Source organism: Hoplias malabaricus, chromosome 1 (assembly GCF_029633855.1).
Source record: "Hoplias malabaricus isolate fHopMal1 chromosome 1, fHopMal1.hap1, whole genome shotgun sequence".
Lineage (NCBI taxonomy): Eukaryota > Metazoa > Chordata > Actinopteri > Characiformes > Erythrinidae > Hoplias > Hoplias malabaricus.
This window is the reverse complement of record NC_089800.1, coordinates 30,738,201-30,757,224: the sequence shown is the minus strand read 5'-3', so window position 1 is coordinate 30,757,224 and position 19,024 is coordinate 30,738,201. Positions and strand designations below refer to the sequence as shown.

Sequence of the window (19,024 nt, the reverse complement as noted above, 5' to 3'; positions counted from 1 at the left end):
CTCACCCAGTCACTCACACCTGTGGACAATTTCACTCACTCACCCAGTCACTCACACCTGTGGACAATTTCACTCACTCACCCAGTCACTCACATCTGTGGACAATTTCACTCACTCACCCAGTCACTCACACACCCACACCTGTGGACAATTTCACTCACTCACCCAGTCACTCACACACCTGTGGACAATTTCACTCACTCACCCTGTCTCTCACAAACTCACACCTGTGGACAATTTCACTCACTCACCCAGTCACTCACACACCCACACCTGTGGATAATTTCACTCACTCACCCAGTCACTCACACACCCACACCTGTGGACAATTTCACTCACTCACCCAGTCACTCACACACCCACACCTGTGGACAATTTCACTCACTCACCCAGTCACTCACACCTGTGGACAATTTCACTCACTCACCCAGTCACTCACACACCCACACCTGTGGACAATTTCACTCACTCACCCAGTCACTCACACACTCACACCTGTGGACAATTTCACTCACTCACCCTGTCTCTCACAAACTCACACCTGTGGACAATTTCACTCACTCACCCTGTCTCTCACACACTCACACCTGTGGATAATTTCACTCACTCACCCAGTCACTCACACACCCACACCTGTGGACAATTTCACTCACTCACCCAGTCACTCACACACCCACACCTGTGGACAATTTCACTCACTCACCCAGTCACTCACACACTCACACCTGTGGACAATTTCACTCACTCACCCAGTCACTCACACACCCACACCTGTGGACAATTTCACTCACTCACCCAGTCACTCACACACCCACACCTGTTGATAATTTCACTCACTCACCCAGTCACTCACACACTCACACCTTTGGATAATTTCACTCACTCACCCAGTCACTCACACACTCACACCTTTGGACAATTTCACTCACTCACCCAGTCACTCACACACCCACACCTGTGGACAATTTCACTCACTCACCCAGTCACTCACACACCCACACCTGTGGACAATTTCACTCACTCACCCAGTCACTCACACACTCACACCTGTGGACAATTTCACTCACTCACCCAGTCACTCACACACTCACACCTGTGGACAATTTCACTCACTCACCCAGTCTCTCGGACACTCACACCTTTGGATAATTTCACTCACTCACCCAGTCACTCACACCTGTGGACAATTTCACTCACTCACCCAGTCACTCACACCTGTGGACAATTTCACTCACTCACCCAGTCACTCACACACTCACACCTGTGGACAATTTCACTCACTCACCCAGTCACTCACACCTGTGGACAATTTCACTCACTCACCCAGTCACTCACACACCCACACCTGTGGACAATTTCACTCACTCACCCAGTCACTCACAAACTCACACCTGTGGACAATTTCACTCACTCACCCTGTCTCTCACACACTCACACCTGTGGATAATTTCACTCACTCACCCAGTCACTCACACACTCACACCTGTGGACAATTTCACTCACTCACCCTGTCTCTCACACACTCACACCTGTGGACAATTTCACTCACTCACCCAGTCACTCACACCTGTGGACAATTTCACTCACTCACCCAGTCACTCACACACCCACACCTGTGGACAATTTCACTCACTCACCCAGTCACTCACACACCTGTGGACAATTTCACTCACTCACCCTGTCTCTCACAAACTCACACCTGTGGACAATTTCACTCACTCACCCTGTCTCTCACACACTCACACCTGTGGATAATTTCACTCACTCACCCAGTCACTCACACACCCACACCTGTGGACAATTTCACTCACTCACCCAGTCACTCACACACTCACACCTTTGGATAATTTCACTCACTCACCCAGTCACTCACTCACTCACCCAGTCACTCACACACCCACACCTGTGGACAATTTCACTCACTCACCCAGTCACTCACACACCCACACCTGTGGACAATTTCACTCACTCACCCAGTCACTCACACACTCACACCTGTGGACAATTTCACTCACTCACCCAGTCACTCACACACTCACACCTGTGGACAATTTCACTCACCCAGTCTCTCAGACACTCACACCTTTGGATAATTTCACTCACTCACCCAGTCACTCACACACTCACACCTGTGGACAATTTCACTCACTCACCCTGTCTCTCACAAACTCACACCTGTGGACAATTTCACTCACTCACCCTGTCTCTCACACACTCACACCTGTGGACAATTTCACTCACTCACCCAGTCTCTCACACACTCACACCTGTGGACAATTTCACTCACTCACCCAGTCACTCACACACTCACACCTGTGGACAATTTCACTCACTCACCCAGTCACTCACACCTTTGGATAATTTCACTCAATCACCCAGTCACTCACACACCCACACCTGTTGACAATTTCACTCACTCACCCAGTCACTCACACACTCACACCTGTGGACAATTTCACTCACTCACCCAGTCACTCACACCTGTGGACAATTTCACTCACTCACCCAGTCACTCACACCTGTGGACAATTTCACTCACTCACCCAGTCACTCACACACTCACACCTGTGGACAATTTCACTCACTCACCCAGTCACTCACACACTCACACCTGTGGACAATTTCACTCACTCACCCAGTCACTCACACCTGTGGACAATTTCACTCACTCACCCAGTCACTCACACACCCACACCTGTGGACAATTTCACTCACTCACCCAGTCACTCACAAACTCACACCTGTGGACAATTTCACTCACTCACCCTGTCTCTCACACACTCACACCTGTGGATAATTTCACTCACTCACCCAGTCTCTCACACACTCACACCTGTGGACAAATTCACTCACTCACCCAGTCACTCACACCTGTGGACAATTTCACTCACTCACCCAGTCACTCACACACCCACACCTGTGGACAATTTCACTCACTCACCCAGTCACTCACACACCCACACCTGTGGACAATTTCACTCACTCACCCAGTCACTCACACACCCACACCTGTGGACAATTTCACTCACTCACCCAGTCACTCACACACTCACACCTGTGGACAATTTCACTCACTCACCCAGTCACTCACACACTCACACCTGTGGACAATTTCACTCACTCACCCAGTCTCTCAGACACTCACACCTTTGGATAATTTCACTCACTCACCCAGTCACTCACACACTCACACCTGTGGACAATTTCACTCACTCACCCTGTCTCTCACAAACTCACACCTGTGGACAATTTCACTCACTCACCCTGTCTCTCACACACTCACACCTGTGGATAATTTCACTCACTCACCCAGTCACTCACACACTCACACCTGTGGACAATTTCACTCACTCACCCTGTCTCTCACACACTCACACCTGTGGACAATTTCACTCACTCACCCAGTCACTCACACACCCACACCTGTGGACAATTTCACTCACTCACCCAGTCACTCACACACCCACACCTGTGGACAATTTCACTCACTCACCCAGTCACTCACACACTCACACCTGTGGACAATTTCACTCACTCACCCTGTCTCTCACAAACTCACACCTGTGGACAATTTCACTCACTCACCCTGTCTCTCACACACTCACACCTGTGGATAATTTCACTCACTCACCCAGTCACTCACACACTCACACCTGTGGACAATTTCACTCACTCACCCAGTCACTCACACACCCACACCTGTGGACAATTTCACTCACTCACCCAGTCACTCACACACCCACACCTGTGGACAATTTCACTCACTCACCCAGTCACTCACACACTCACACCTGTGGACAATTTCACTCACTCACCCTGTCTCTCACAAACTCACACCTGTGGACAATTTCACTCACTCACCCTGTCTCTCACACACTCACACCTGTGGATAATTTCACTCACTCACCCAGTCACTCACACACCCACACCTGTGGACAATTTCACTCACTCACCCAGTCACTCACACACCCACACCTGTGGACAATTTCACTCACTCACCCAGTCACTCACACACCCACACCTGTGGACAATTTCACTCACTCACCCAGTCACTCACACACCCACACCTGTGGACAATTTCACTCACTCACCCAGTCACTCACACACCCACACCTGTTGATAATTTCACTCACTCACCCAGTCACTCACACACTCACACCTTTGGATAATTTCACTCACTCACCCAGTCACTCACACACTCACACCTTTGGACAATTTCACTCACTCACCCAGTCACTCACACACCCACACCTGTGGACAATTTCACTCACTCACCCAGTCACTCACACACTCACACCTGTGGACAATTTCACTCACTCACCCAGTCACTCACACACTCACACCTGTGGACAATTTCACTCACTCACCCAGTCACTCACACACTCACACCTGTGGACAATTTCACTCACTCACCCAGTCACTCACACCTGTGGACAATTTCACTCACTCACCCAGTCACTCACACCTGTGGACAATTTCACTCACTCACCCAGTCACTCACACCTGTGGACAATTTCACTCACTCACCCAGTCACTCACACACCCACACCTGTGGACAATTTCACTCACTCACCCAGTCACTCACACACCTGTGGACAATTTCACTCACTCACCCTGTCTCTCACAAACTCACACCTGTGGACAATTTCACTCACTCACCCTGTCTCTCACACACTCACACCTGTGGATAATTTCACTCACTCACCCAGTCACTCACACACCCACACCTGTGGACAATTTCACTCACTCACCCAGTCACTCACACCTGTGGACAATTTCACTCACTCACCCAGTCACTCACACACCCACACCTGTGGACAATTTCACTCACTCACCCAGTCACTCACACACTCACACCTGTGGACAATTTCACTCACTCACCCTGTCTCTCACAAACTCACACCTGTGGACAATTTCACTCACTCACCCTGTCTCTCACACACTCACACCTGTGGATAATTTCACTCACTCACCCAGTCACTCACACACCCACACCTGTGGACAATTTCACTCACTCACCCAGTCACTCACACACCCACACCTGTGGACAATTTCACTCACTCACCCAGTCACTCACACACCCACACCTGTGGATAATTTCACTCACTCACCCAGTCACTCACACACCCACACCTGTTGATAATTTCACTCACTCACCCAGTCACTCACACACTCACACCTTTGGATAATTTCACTCACTCACCCAGTCACTCACACACCCACACCTGTGGATAATTTCACTCACTCACCCAGTCACTCACACACCCACACCTGTTGATAATTTCACTCACTCACCCAGTCACTCACACACTCACACCTTTGGATAATTTCACTCACTCACCCAGTCACTCACACACTCACACCTTTGGACAATTTCACTCACTCACCCAGTCACTCACACACCCACACCTGTGGACAATTTCACTCACTCACCCAGTCACTCACACACCCACACCTGTGGACAATTTCACTCACTCACCCAGTCACTCACACACTCACACCTGTGGACAATTTCACTCACTCACCCAGTCACTCACACACTCACACCTGTGGACAATTTCACTCACTCACCCAGTCTCTCGGACACTCACACCTTTGGATAATTTCACTCACTCACCCAGTCACTCACACATGTGGACAATTTCACTCACTCACCCAGTCACTCACACCTGTGGACAATTTCACTCACTCACCCAGTCACTCACACACCCACACCTGTGGACAATTTCACTCACTCACCCAGTCACTCACACACCCACAACTGTGGACAATTTCACTCACTCACCCAGTCACTCACACACTCACACCTGTGGACAATTTCACTCACTCACCCTGTCTCTCACAAACTCACACCTGTGGACAATTTCACTCACTCACCCAGTCACTCACACACCCACACCTGTGGACAATTTCACTCACTCACCCAGTCACTCACACACTCACACCTGTGGACAATTTCACTCACTCACCCAGTCTCTCACAAACTCACACCTGTGGACAATTTCACTCACTCACCCTGTCTCTCACACACTCACACCTGTGGATAATTTCACTCACTCACCCAGTCACTCACACACCCACACCTGTGGACAATTTCACTCACTCACCCAGTCACTCACACCTGTGGACAATTTCACTCACTCACCCAGTCACTCACACACCCACACCTGTGGACAATTTCACTCACTCACCCAGTCACTCACACACTCACACCTGTGGACAATTTCACTCACTCACCCTGTCTCTCACAAACTCACACCTGTGGACAATTTCACTCACTCACCCTGTCTCTCACACACTCACACCTGTGGATAATTTCACTCACTCACCCAGTCACTCACACACCCACACCTGTGGACAATTTCACTCACTCACCCAGTCACTCACACACCCACACCTGTGGACAATTTCACTCACTCACCCAGTCACTCACACACCCACACCTGTGGACAATTTCACTCACTCACCCAGTCACTCACACACCCACACCTGTGGACAATTTCACTCACTCACCCAGTCACTCACACACCCACACCTGTTGATAATTTCACTCACTCACCCAGTCACTCACACACTCACACCTTTGGATAATTTCACTCACTCACCCAGTCACTCACACACTCACAGCTTTGGACAATTTCACTCACTCACCCAGTCACTCACACACCCACACCTGTGGACAATTTCACTCACTCACCCAGTCACTCACACACCCACACCTGTGGACAATTTCACTCACTCACCCAGTCACTCACACACCCACACCTGTTGATAATTTCACTCACTCACCCAGTCACTCACACACTCACACCTTTGGATAATTTCACTCACTCACCCAGTCACTCACACACTCACACCTTTGGACAATTTCACTCACTCACCCAGTCACTCACACACCCACACCTGTGGACAATTTCACTCACTCACCCAGTCACTCACACCTGTGGACAATTTCACTCACTCACCCAGTCACTCACACACCCACACCTGTGGACAATTTCACTCACTCACCCAGTCACTCACACACCCACAACTGTGGACAATTTCACTCACTCACCCAGTCACTCACACACTCACACCTGTGGACAATTTCACTCACTCACCCTGTCTCTCACAAACTCACACCTGTGGACAATTTCACTCACTCACCCAGTCACTCACACACCCACACCTGTGGACAATTTCACTCACTCACCCAGTCACTCACACACTCACACCTGTGGACAATTTCACTCACTCACCCAGTCTCTCACACACTCACACCTTTGGATAATTTCACTCACTCACCCAGTCACTCACACACTCACACCTGTGGACAATTTCACTCACTTACCCAGTCACTCACACTCCCACACCTGTGGACAATTTCACTCACTCACCCACTCACTCACACACTCACACCTGTCGACAATTTCACTCACTCACCCAGTCACTCACACACTCACACCTGTGGACAATTTCACTCACTCACCCAGTCACTCACACCTTTGGATAATTTCACTCACTCACCCAGTCACTCACACACCCACACCTGTGGACAATTTCACTCACTCACCCAGTCACTCACACCTGTGGACAATTTCACTCACTCACCCAGTCACTCACACTCACACCTGTGGACAATTTCACTCACTCACCCAGTCTCACACACACTCACACCTTTGGATAATTTCACTCACTCACCCAGTCACTCACACACTCACACCTGTGGACAATTTCACTCACTCACCCAGTCTCTCACACACTCACACCTGTGGACAATTTCACTCACTCACCCAGTCACTCACACACTCACACCTGTGGACAATTTCACTCACTTACCCAGTCACTCACACACCCACACCTGTGGACAATTTCACTCACTCACCCAGTCACTCACACACTCATATCTGCGTACAGTTTCACAGACTCACCTGGTCAAAACACACACACACACACACACCCCTACCCCTTTTGACAGTTACACACACTTAGAAGTCATCCTCTTAAAGACACACCCATGCTATATCTTGGATCTCAGGGAACACAGTGATCATCCCCAGAGGATGGAGTGTGTGCTGTGGACACACCAGGCCTGGTCCTGCCACAACTTTGATAAAGCAGTAGTTGTCTTTCCATACGTGGATTCATGAGTGAATGTAGAGTGTGCACATGAATCTAATCCTTGGTCTTCTCTCCTGATCTGACTTTAGGTCTGGACGCTGATCCTGATCTTCGTTGCTCTCAGAGATGAAGGCGGCCACTCTGATACCATCTGACACTAAATCTGAGATGGAGAAGTGGGGTTACTCCAACTGGACCGGCCCAAATCTGCCCCAGCAGACATGTAACGTTCAAATACACAAGCATTTCCAGAAAACTCGGTTTTGCTGTAAACACGACACCACTCACAACGGAGTGTCCAAAAATCTACTGATTGGAGAGTGTTTTCCATAATCTGTGCGAGTTTCTTTTAATGATAATGAACCGCTCACTGTTCATCCCAATCCGAGCGCACAGCAGTGAGAAGTGAAGAGCCGAATGTAGCGAATTGCTAGAAAAGAGTAGTGACTTAGCTAGATTCCAATATTTAAATACCAGCGCTAAATACCAAAGGTAAGTATCTGGGATTAATTAACAAGAAATATAAAATAATACTGTGGGCCAATCAGAAAAACCTAGGATCGTCTACGGAGCCAAGGACAACACCACGCAAGAGATGACACTGCACCACTGCTCTGAGATTTGGAGGTTAGCCTCCTTTTAATAAAAAGGTAAGTAAAATATTATAAAATAAAATACAAAAAACAGGCAGAATATTCAATATAAATAATACACCTTATATTACTGTTATTACCATATATATATATTGGATAACTGTATCTGTATCAATATTTATTTACTACTACCCGGGTAGGAAAATATGTATATTAATAAGAAAATATATATTTATATATCTATTTATACACCAATATCTATTAATATCAAAATATCCCTTTTTTTCTGTGTGTGTATATATGAGTAATTAATGTCCGGTTGTTTCACAGGTGGCAGTTGGAACTGAGTATGTGCAAAAAGGTCCAGTCTGTGGAAAGGTACGTGTTTCTCCTACCACACTGGAGAGTAGTGAAAGTTCAGCAACAATAGAAAAGAAGGGGGTTTCACAGAGCAGAGTTGTCCACAGCACTTGTGGACAGCTTCCAGGGTCGGGATCCAGGGAGGCTCGCCATCAAATGTAGAAAAGGGGGTCCAATTCGAATCTAGCCAAAAAACCTGACCGATGCAAAACTCAGTGTAACCAGCTAATAAAACTCCTCTTCGCCACGGAGGGCTTCCCAGGTCCACCAGCTCGGTGATCTAGCCCAAAGAGGGTTTACTTGCAACACTGCAGCTTTCTACCACACAAATCCAAATTCTAATCTATCCTTCTCCTTTCCTCTGCAGATGCCCTCCGCTCACGACGGCTGCTCGACCCAAAAGAAAGAACTGGGTCCAGATCAGCAGAATTACCCGCGCTTATCAACGTAGTCAATCACCTTATTGGCTGTAGTGTGTGACGTACTACTAAACAAATTAAATATTCTCAAAAATATATAAAATAATTATTTTTTAAGTGAATAAAGTTTCTGTTACTCACATATTTGTGTCTTTATTTATTTATAATATTTCAATTATTATATTATGCTTCATATTCAATTTCAGCTTCAGTCTAACTCAACTTTTGTGCCCTTTTAATAATAAAATATTCTTTTAATAAATCAAGCTTTTATAACCTGGGTTACACCCTCCCCGCTTGAACATATGCACGTCCCTGTGCATCTGTATGGCTGTACAGTAATAGGTTTGGTATGGGGATGAGGTAAGTAATCAGGTTCTGGACTATCTCTCAAAGCTTCAGTGAAAGCTGTGCTCAGGCCATGGAATAAGGACTGAACAATGGAGACCATTGGGTTTCCAAACTGAGCATAGTGCAGGCGCTCAGGTTGCTCCCTTTTACGGTTAGACCGTCTGACACAATCTGGTTCACCAGAGCCAGTGTCTTCACTCAATTTGCTCTGTTCAACTCCAGGCAGAGCATCTTGGGTTTGTCTTTCAGCTCCCACTTGGGTACTTGAATCTTTGTCTTTCTCAACCTCTGACTCAGTAAAGGATTCAGGTGACATTACAGGTATGTCAACAGACTCAATGCTTGCAGGTTTGGATGCTACTGGCAGGTGTACTGACAGGCTTTCAGCACTGATTTCTTTACTTTTTCCAATTCTAGGTGCACTGACATCCAAGTTGTCATCAGTAGTATTAGGTAAGTCATTTGCAGATACGGCTTTTTCAGGTAAGTTCTCTTCAGGTAAGTCTTTTGTTTCTCTTCTCATAGGTACTTCATAGATAGTAGTGAAACTGGTGGGTCTGACTACTGGTCGCACTGTGACTCTCTGGTATGGGTGTTCATCATCAAAAGCCCAATCTTGGTATACTGATTCTTGTTCCACAGATTGTCGTGTTCTGGGCTTTCGTGAAGGTTGTGAAATAGTTGGTTCTGGAGCAGTTTCTGGCAAGAAATTACAAGGGAGTAGCAAATCTCTGTGCAAAGTTCTCAGCGGACCTTCTTTAGTCTCCGGCTTGACTGTGTAGACTGGAAAGTTTTCAGCCTGTTTAACCACTATGTGGATGTCTGGCTCCCACTTATCAGCAAGTTTGTGCTTTCCACGGAGTCTGACTGCCCTTACAAGGACTCTGTCACCAACTTCTAGTCTAGAGGCTGTGACATGCCGGTCAAATCTGGTCTTGTTAGCTTTTGCAATTTTGTCTGCCCCTTGCTTGGCTAATTTGAAGCTTTCGTCGAGATGTGACTTGAGATCTTGGACGTACTGAGAATGTGACTTATAACGCTTATCTCTCAGAGGTAAGCCGAATGCTAGGTCTACAGGTAGTTTTGGCTGTCTTCCAAACATTAATTCATATGGGCTATACCCAGTCACATCATTCTTTGTGCAGTTGTATGCATGCACCAAAGGTTTGACAAACTGCTTCCACTTTGACTTGTCTTCCTCGTTAAGAACGCCAAGGAGATTTAGCAGAGTTCGGTTAAAGCGTTCGACTGGATTCCCACGGGGGTGATATGGCGTAGTACGTGACTTGCGGATTCCCATAATCTGACATAATTCCTTAATGACATGTGATTCAAAGTCTGTACCTTGGTCACTGTGTAGACATTCAGGGATGCCATAATGAATTATGAAGTTTTCCCAGAGGCATTTTGCAACAGTTTGGGCTTTTTGGTTTGGTGTGGGAATTGCTACAGCATACTTCGTGAAATGGTCTGTAATCACGAGAATATCCTTGGTGTTGCTTCGGTCGGGCTCTATGGATAGGAAGTCCATGCATAAAAGTTCAAGTGGTCTGGTCGAAGTGATGTTCATCAGGGGTGCTGCTTTCTCTGGTAGTGTCTTCCTTCTGACGCATCTGTCACAGGTCTTGACTTTTCTTTCAACATCCTCAGACATCTTTGGCCAATAGAATCTAGACCTTACCAGGTTAAGTGTCCGCTCCATTCCCATATGACCCATGTCATCATGTAGACTTTTGAGAACAACAGCTCGTAATGACTCAGGTAAGACCATTTGGTAAGTAGGGTTCTCCCCATCCAAGCGCTGACGATATAAGATCTTGTTGTGCAATCTTAGCTTTTTCCACTGTTTCAGGAAATGGGTGATTTGTGGCAGCTCTTCTCTGACCATTGGAGGAATTGTCTCTCCTGTCTCCATCTGGTGGATGACTTCCCTTAAACATGGATCAGCCTTTTGTTGTTTCTGAATCTCTTCCTCAGACATTTGTGTAATTATAGGTAGCCCACTTTGTTCTTCGTTGATGAAACAATCCGGGATAGAATCTGAAGAAACAACTAGAGAATGTATCTGTGCCACAGTGTCATTGTCGTGCTGACATTCATCCAAAGTACGTCTGACAAAATGCTTTTCACAGACAGCTTTGACAACATCTTGGCCCATATAGACATCTGAATCTTCCAGGTGAGTATTAGCAAACTGGTAGATTCGTTCCTGTTCTTTTCGGGAAACAGCGTCATTGGTCAGTTCACCATGGGGCCTTCTAGAAAGACCATCAGCATCTGCATTTTGCTTCCCAGCCCTGTACTTCAGCTTGAAGTCGAAAGTTGACAGCGAGGCTAGCCACCGGTAACTTGTGGCATCCATCTTGGCAGTAGTGAGAATATATGTTAATGGGTTACTATCAGTCACAACAGTAAATGGACTCCCATACAAATAGTCACTGAATTTTTCTGTGACTGCCCACTTCAGCGCCAAAAACTCAAGCTTATGTGCAGGGTACTTAGATTCACTTCTTGACAACCCTCTACTTGCATAGGCTATAACCCTCATTTTGCCTTCTTGCTCTTGGTACAGAGCTGCCCCCACTCCAGTAGTACTGGCATCAGTATGGAGAACATATGGAAGCTGGGGGTCCGCAAACCCTAGGACAGGTGCTGAGGTGAGGTTTTCAATGATGACCTGGAATGACTGTTCGCACTCAGGAGTCCAGCGACTACCAAACGGCTGTTTCGGATCATGATACTGTTTTTGTTCTTTCTTGGGTTGGTTACTCCTCCTCAAAGGTGGGTATCCAACAGTTAGGTCTGTGAGTGGTTTGACAATCCTTGAGTAATTTTTAATGAAACGCCTGTAGTAGCCTGAAAAACCAAGAAAAGATCTCAGTTCTTTTAACCCTTTGGGTCTTGGCCATGTTTTTAGGGCTTCTACTTTGTTAGGGTCTGTCTCAACTCCATTTTGGGAAACGATGTGACCCAAGTATCGAACAGAAGTTTGAAAAAACTTACATTTAGTTGGAGAAAGCTTCAAACCATAATCTTTGAGACGATTCAAAACTTTTAGTAGCCTTGCTTCGTGCTCTTCTAAGGTCTTGGAGAAAACAATCAAGTCGTCAAGGAATACAAGGACTTCTCTCAGGTTAATGCCACTCATACATTTTTCCATCAAGCGTTGAAATGTGCTTGGCGCATTTGTGATTCCTTGTGGCATACGATTGAATTCCCAAAATCCAAGGGGACACACGAATGCAGTCTTGGGTTTATCAGTTTCTTCAACTTCAATTTGGTAGTACCCTGATTTCAAGTCTAACACAGAGAACCATTTTGATCCTGTGAGCGTGGAAAAGGTCTCCTCTAAGTTTGGAAGAGCATAAGCGTCTTTAACTGTTTGAAGGTTCAGCTTCCTGTAGTCTATGCATAAGCGCACATCTCCATTTTTCTTGCGCACAACTACTATGGGAGATGAAAAAGAAGATTCAGACTCTCTGATTATACCAGCCTGCAGCAGCTCTTGCAGATGGTTACGAACAGCTTCTAGGTCTTGCGGGTGAATAGGTCGAGCTCGATGCTTGAATGGAGTTTCATCAGAGAGTGTTATGTGATGTTTGACTCTATTGGCTCTCCCATAATCCAGGTCATTTTGTGCAAAGACTTCAGGCATGTTGTTCAACTTCTGAGTGACACGCTCTTTCCATTCAATAGAAATGGGAGAATCTTCAAAGTTAAAACTCAATCCAGGGTTGACTGGTACATACTCAGCTGAATTGGATGACTGGGGTAGTAAAGCCTGAACAGCGTTAAGTTCTGCAATGATGCATTTCTGGGGCATCACTATATCATGCCCAGACTCATTTTTTAACATCACAGGAACTTTTCGGGGTAGCTTAGCAGGGATGCTCACCAAACAGGGCTTTACCAACAGTCCCCCAGGCAAGGTGGAACAGGTGGGGTGCTCTAAAACAGCCATAATTCCTGATGTCTGTTTGTTGACTAGAATACAACCCTCCAAAACCACATTTTCTCCAGCAGGAATGACTTGCGGGTCCTTACTGTGGAGTTTGACTAACCCATGAGTGAGATGTTGTTGTTGTTTATGTCTTGCTCTGAGAATTTTTAATACAGCTTCATAACCGTACCGATGAGGATAGTGTCTTTCCACAACCTTGTCAGTGATGGTCGTATACAAAACATCTAAAGTGTTCGTGCCAATGAGGACTTGGGGTTGGGCTTCAGAACTCAAGTCTGGAACAACCAAGGCTAGTGTTGGCACTTCCACCTCCACTCCGGCGAATTCTTTGGGAAAGGCGATACTCAGATCTACATATCCCAAGTAAGGTACCATCTGCCCATTAGCTCCTTCCACTTCCAACAAGTCACCAAGTGGTTCTATCTTATGCGCTGGTAAGTGTTGGTTGGAGAATGATTGAGAGATTGTGGTCACCTGGGAACCAGTATCCAGTAGACAATTTGTCTGAGTTTCTCCAATTTTTACTCGAGCTGTGCACTTGGTTCCTATCAGTCCTTTAGGTATAATGCAGGATTGTTTTGTTTGTGCACATTTTAGTGAAGCTCGTTGAGTATGTGGGTTTTCAGCTTTCTTGATAGCGGGACGTGAATGAGCTTCAGTTCCTGGCTGTCCCATGACAGAAACTGGCTTCAGTTTAAAGGGTGCTGTTCATCTTCCCATACTCTTTGTCTCTCTCTTAACTCTTTTCTCTTGGCAGCAACAAGAGCAGGATTCGCGTCGGCCTCGCAATTAGCCACGATGTGTCCATCTTCTCCGCAACGGAAACAATACCAGGGCTTTGGCTTTTCACTGGTATGTTTCTTAGCCTGAGGTTTTTTATATTTCTTCTGTGCATGGTCAGGTTTTGTAGGTCTAAGTTGTGTCAGTGGCTCTCCTGTTGAAGATTCCGACTTCACACTGGCTTTTCTTATACTTTTCTGTGTCAAAATGGAAGTTAACTGGCTCTTAATCTGAGCTAGTTCTTTTCTTAATTCGCTCATTTCACTGGAATCTGGCTCAACATGAAGTACACTACTGTTGCACACAGTGTGTAAGTGCACTGCTGCTTTTTGTCTTCCTAAGCCTAGGTGCTGTTTTCTTCTTGCAACTTTAGCTTCATACTTGTTTTCAGCTGTACGCAGTAGTAGCAGCAACTCAGCGAACGGTGGGGGGTGTTTTATCTTGTGCTCTAGCTGTAGGTCTGTTAGCAAACTATCATTCCAGCAGCCTCTGCAAAACTGCTTAAGGAGCTGCTGATTAATATCACAAGTCTTAACCCCACCTGCTCTTTCAGCTCGACTCAGTGCAGACTGAAGACGTTGCAGGTATGCTGACGGTTTTTCTCCTGCATCTTGCAGAGTGCTCATGAATTGTGCAAACAACTCTTCTCCATCCTCCACAGTACCATAGGCTGAATCCAACAGCTCCAAATATATTGTAGCTGCAGCCTCTGGACTAATGTGCTTGATTATGTCAGCAGCGGGGGACAGAAGACTTTCATGTATTCTACGCGTTACTTCCCTATCAGGGACTGATGAATCATTAAGCATCAGACCAACTTGAGAACGCCAAGTGTCATAGTCGACCTCGCTATATGGCTTGGGAACTTTTCCAGAAAAGGTTCTCAATCTCACAGTTGAACCAGCGAATGGAGACTTTTCTTCGCTTCTCACGATGTGCTCCACTATCACTTTCTGCACTTCAGGTGGATTAAATGTAGAAGAATCGAGCAATGGAACTGTTCTCTGCTTAGCAGGTGACAAGGAGTGTGCAGAATGATGGCTCCTGCTGTCATCAGAGGTAGGTTTCAGGTGAGATCCGAACACGGCTTGGGACGAAATTTCAGACTGGTTTTGCTCTGATGTTTGGTCGGGGCTTGGTGCAGGATGAGAGTCATTTTTTAGTTCGGCAACATCAGGTGTATCAATGATATCACCTATCTGATCCAGGGCTTCTCGTAGGATAGCTTCTAAATCCCTCCCACTTAGTTTAGCTACTCTCTGTAACTCACCTACATAAGTGTGAGTAATCTTACTACCCACTCCCTGAGAGTAAACATCCGCTAGTGCTCGTACACAGCACACAGTATTATCAGCGAGTGTACAACGGTAGGGTAGAAGGGGTTCTAATGTCTGCAAAGCAGAACCGGAACTGTATTCTACAATTACCTGCGAATGTAGCTCGGAACTAGCGTCGTCCACTTTTAGTGTCCTATTTATTGTACCATGTTCTTTCAGAAACGTCAACACCTCTCCACCACAGTCTGACCCAGTTAATCCATTAACTATCACGGAATTAGGGACTTTTACACTGTTATGTTCAATGAACTCCATTTTTAGCATGTGAAACACTTAGTTTGATTAGACAGTTGTGCAGTGTTGCTCTTGAGTGAGTATTTAACGTAACTAGGCTCCTGGCTGGCTCGCCAAGTTTTATGTAGCGAATTGCTAGAAAAGAGTAGTGACTTAGCTAGATTCCAATATTTAAATACCAGCGCTAAATACCAAAGGTAAGTATCTGGGATTAATTAACAAGAAATATAAAATAATACTGTGGGCCAATCAGAAAAACCTAGGATCGTCTACGGAGCCAAGGACAACACCACGCAAGAGATGACACTGCACCACTGCTCTGAGATTTGGAGGTTAGCCTCCTTTTAATAAAAAGGTAAGTAAAATATTATAAAATAAAATACAAAAAACAGGCAGAATATTCAATATAAATAATACACCTTATATTACTGTTATTACCATATATATATATTGGATAACTGTATCTGTATCAATATTTATTTACTACTACCCGGGTAGGAAAATATGTATATTAATAAGAAAATATATATTTATATATCTATTTATACACCAATATCTATTAATATCAAAATATCCCTTTTTTTCTGTGTGTGTATATATGAGTAATTAATGTCCGGTTGTTTCACAGGTGGCAGTTGGAACTGAGTATGTGCAAAAAGGTCCAGTCTGTGGAAAGGTACGTGTTTCTCCTACCACACTGGAGAGTAGTGAAAGTTCAGCAACAATAGAAAAGAAGGGGGTTTCACAGAGCAGAGTTGTCCACAGCACTTGTGGACAGCTTCCAGGGTCGGGATCCAGGGAGGCTCGCCATCAAATGTAGAAAAGGGGGTCCAATTCGAATCTAGCCAAAAAACCTGACCGATGCAAAACTCAGTGTAACCAGCTAATAAAACTCCTCTTCGCCACGGAGGGCTTCCCAGGTCCACCAGCTCGGTGATCTAGCCCAAAGAGGGTTTACTTGCAACACTGCAGCTTTCTACCACACAAATCCAAATTCTAATCTATCCTTCTCCTTTCCTCTGCAGATGCCCTCCGCTCACGACGGCTGCTCGACCCAAAAGAAAGAACTGGGTCCAGATCAGCAGAATTACCCGCGCTTATCAACGTAGTCAATCACCTTATTGGCTGTAGTGTGTGACGTACTACTAAACAAATTAAATATTCTCAAAAATATATAAAATAATTATTTTTTAAGTGAATAAAGTTTCTGTTACTCACATATTTGTGTCTTTATTTATTTATAATATTTCAATTATTATATTATGCTTCATATTCAATTTCAGCTTCAGTCTAACTCAACTTTTGTGCCCTTTTAATAATAAAATATTCTTTTAATAAATCAAGCTTTTATAACCTGGGTTACACGAAGCTCTGGTTTTTAGTTGTTTTCGCTCTGTTCTCTTTCTTCTCCATTCTCTTTCACTCAGTGCTCTTATTTCTTTGTTTTGCTGTGTTTAACATCATTTTTGTGCTCTCACATAAACGTGAGTCCAGCTCTGTGATTGGACAGACCCAGACAAGGGGGCGGGGCAATTCTAAAATTTCTGCACTGATGTTTCCAACATTAGCTTCAGTTACAGGGGCCACTGTAACCAGATAATCAAAGATAATTACTTCACTTCTCAGTGGTTATGATCCTATGGTTGATTAGAATTTGTATTAATGTATATTTATAATTTGGATTTAATACCGTATTACACTGTATTTATTCTTTTTTCTAGGTTTGGAAAACAGGATCCTGGCCCAGGCCTCCACTGTTCTCCTTCACACTCATTCTTTCTCTCCTTCCTGGACTCTATCGTCCTCCATCTCTTCCTGTCCTTCTCTCCAGCCCTCCAATCTTTCCTCCATCTCTTCTTCTTCTCCTCTCCTCTCCTCCACCTCTTCTTCTTCTCCTCCCCTCTCCTCCACCTCTTCTTCTTCTCCTCTCCTCACCTCCACCACCTCTTCTTCTCCTCTCCTCACTGCCACCACCACTTTTCCCCCTCTCTTCTCCACCTCCTCTTCTCATCTTATTTCCTCCACCTCTCCCTCTCACCCTCTTCTCTCCTCCATCTCCACCTCTTCTTCCAGTCATCCTCTACTCTCCTCCCCCCTCCTCACCACTGAGAACACTCAGCTAAAATCTGTCTCCCTTTCCTTCTCCTCCTCTCTCACTTCCTTTCCTCCTCTCTCCATCGCTCCCCTGCTTCACACTGGAGCGCCCCCTGATGTTCATCCTGCAGATAATCCGTGTACTCTTTCCAGAAAGAGAAAGTTGGAGTCTGTTAGTGTGAGCTCCATTGAAACGCTGTGTCCCAGTGAGGAACTGGACAAGGTACGCAAACAAGAGGCTGGAGGAGCAATATGTCAGTTTAATCCCAAATAAAACAGTACTCATAGAGGCAATTAATTATTCTTTTTACAACAGTTCACTGAAGTGAAACCCAGAGATAATAAATTAAATTGCTTTTTAGTTTGTATATGAAAAAAAGAAGTACTTTATGTTCCATGTAATGGGTCCCCACACAGGGGCAGCTGTTTAAACAGAATCTCTGACCATTAGGTGTCAGTATAATCACTGTTCCCATGTTGGAACCCACTCCATGGAGCATAAGCCTCATTAATCAATTCTAAATATTTGCTCATATAGGTTTTGGGGGTCTTTATGGTTCACATTCATAAATGTAAGTGTTCCAAATGGGTCCTTAAACCCTGTGTAATGCATGATGTATGTCCTTAATAACAGCTTTTACAACCGAGCACTGAACCAATTTAACCGTTCATATGTGGCATTCACACAAATCGGATATGTATCAGATGTTGGACCACATGTGAAAGCTACGTTCAAGTTTCCAGGCTGAGGTGACTCAAGTCTGATTTTTGTGCCTTAACGTGACACAGATC

The 19,024-nt window shown here is 45.5% G+C and overlaps 1 protein-coding gene across 1 annotated transcript in view; it reads left to right on the top strand.

Annotated features, from left to right (window-relative positions):
• The window catches only part of LOC136687575 (telomerase protein component 1-like), a 76,316-nt gene that overhangs the window by 21,607 nt on the left and 35,685 nt on the right, over nt 1-19,024 (top strand). The window contains exons 2-3 of the mRNA XM_066662072.1: nt 8,193-8,326; nt 17,860-18,455. Of these exons, the coding sequence (XP_066518169.1) occupies nt 8,230-8,326; nt 17,860-18,455 (693 nt within the window). The 5' untranslated portion in view covers nt 8,193-8,229. The remainder of the gene's footprint in view (nt 1-8,192; nt 8,327-17,859; nt 18,456-19,024) is intronic.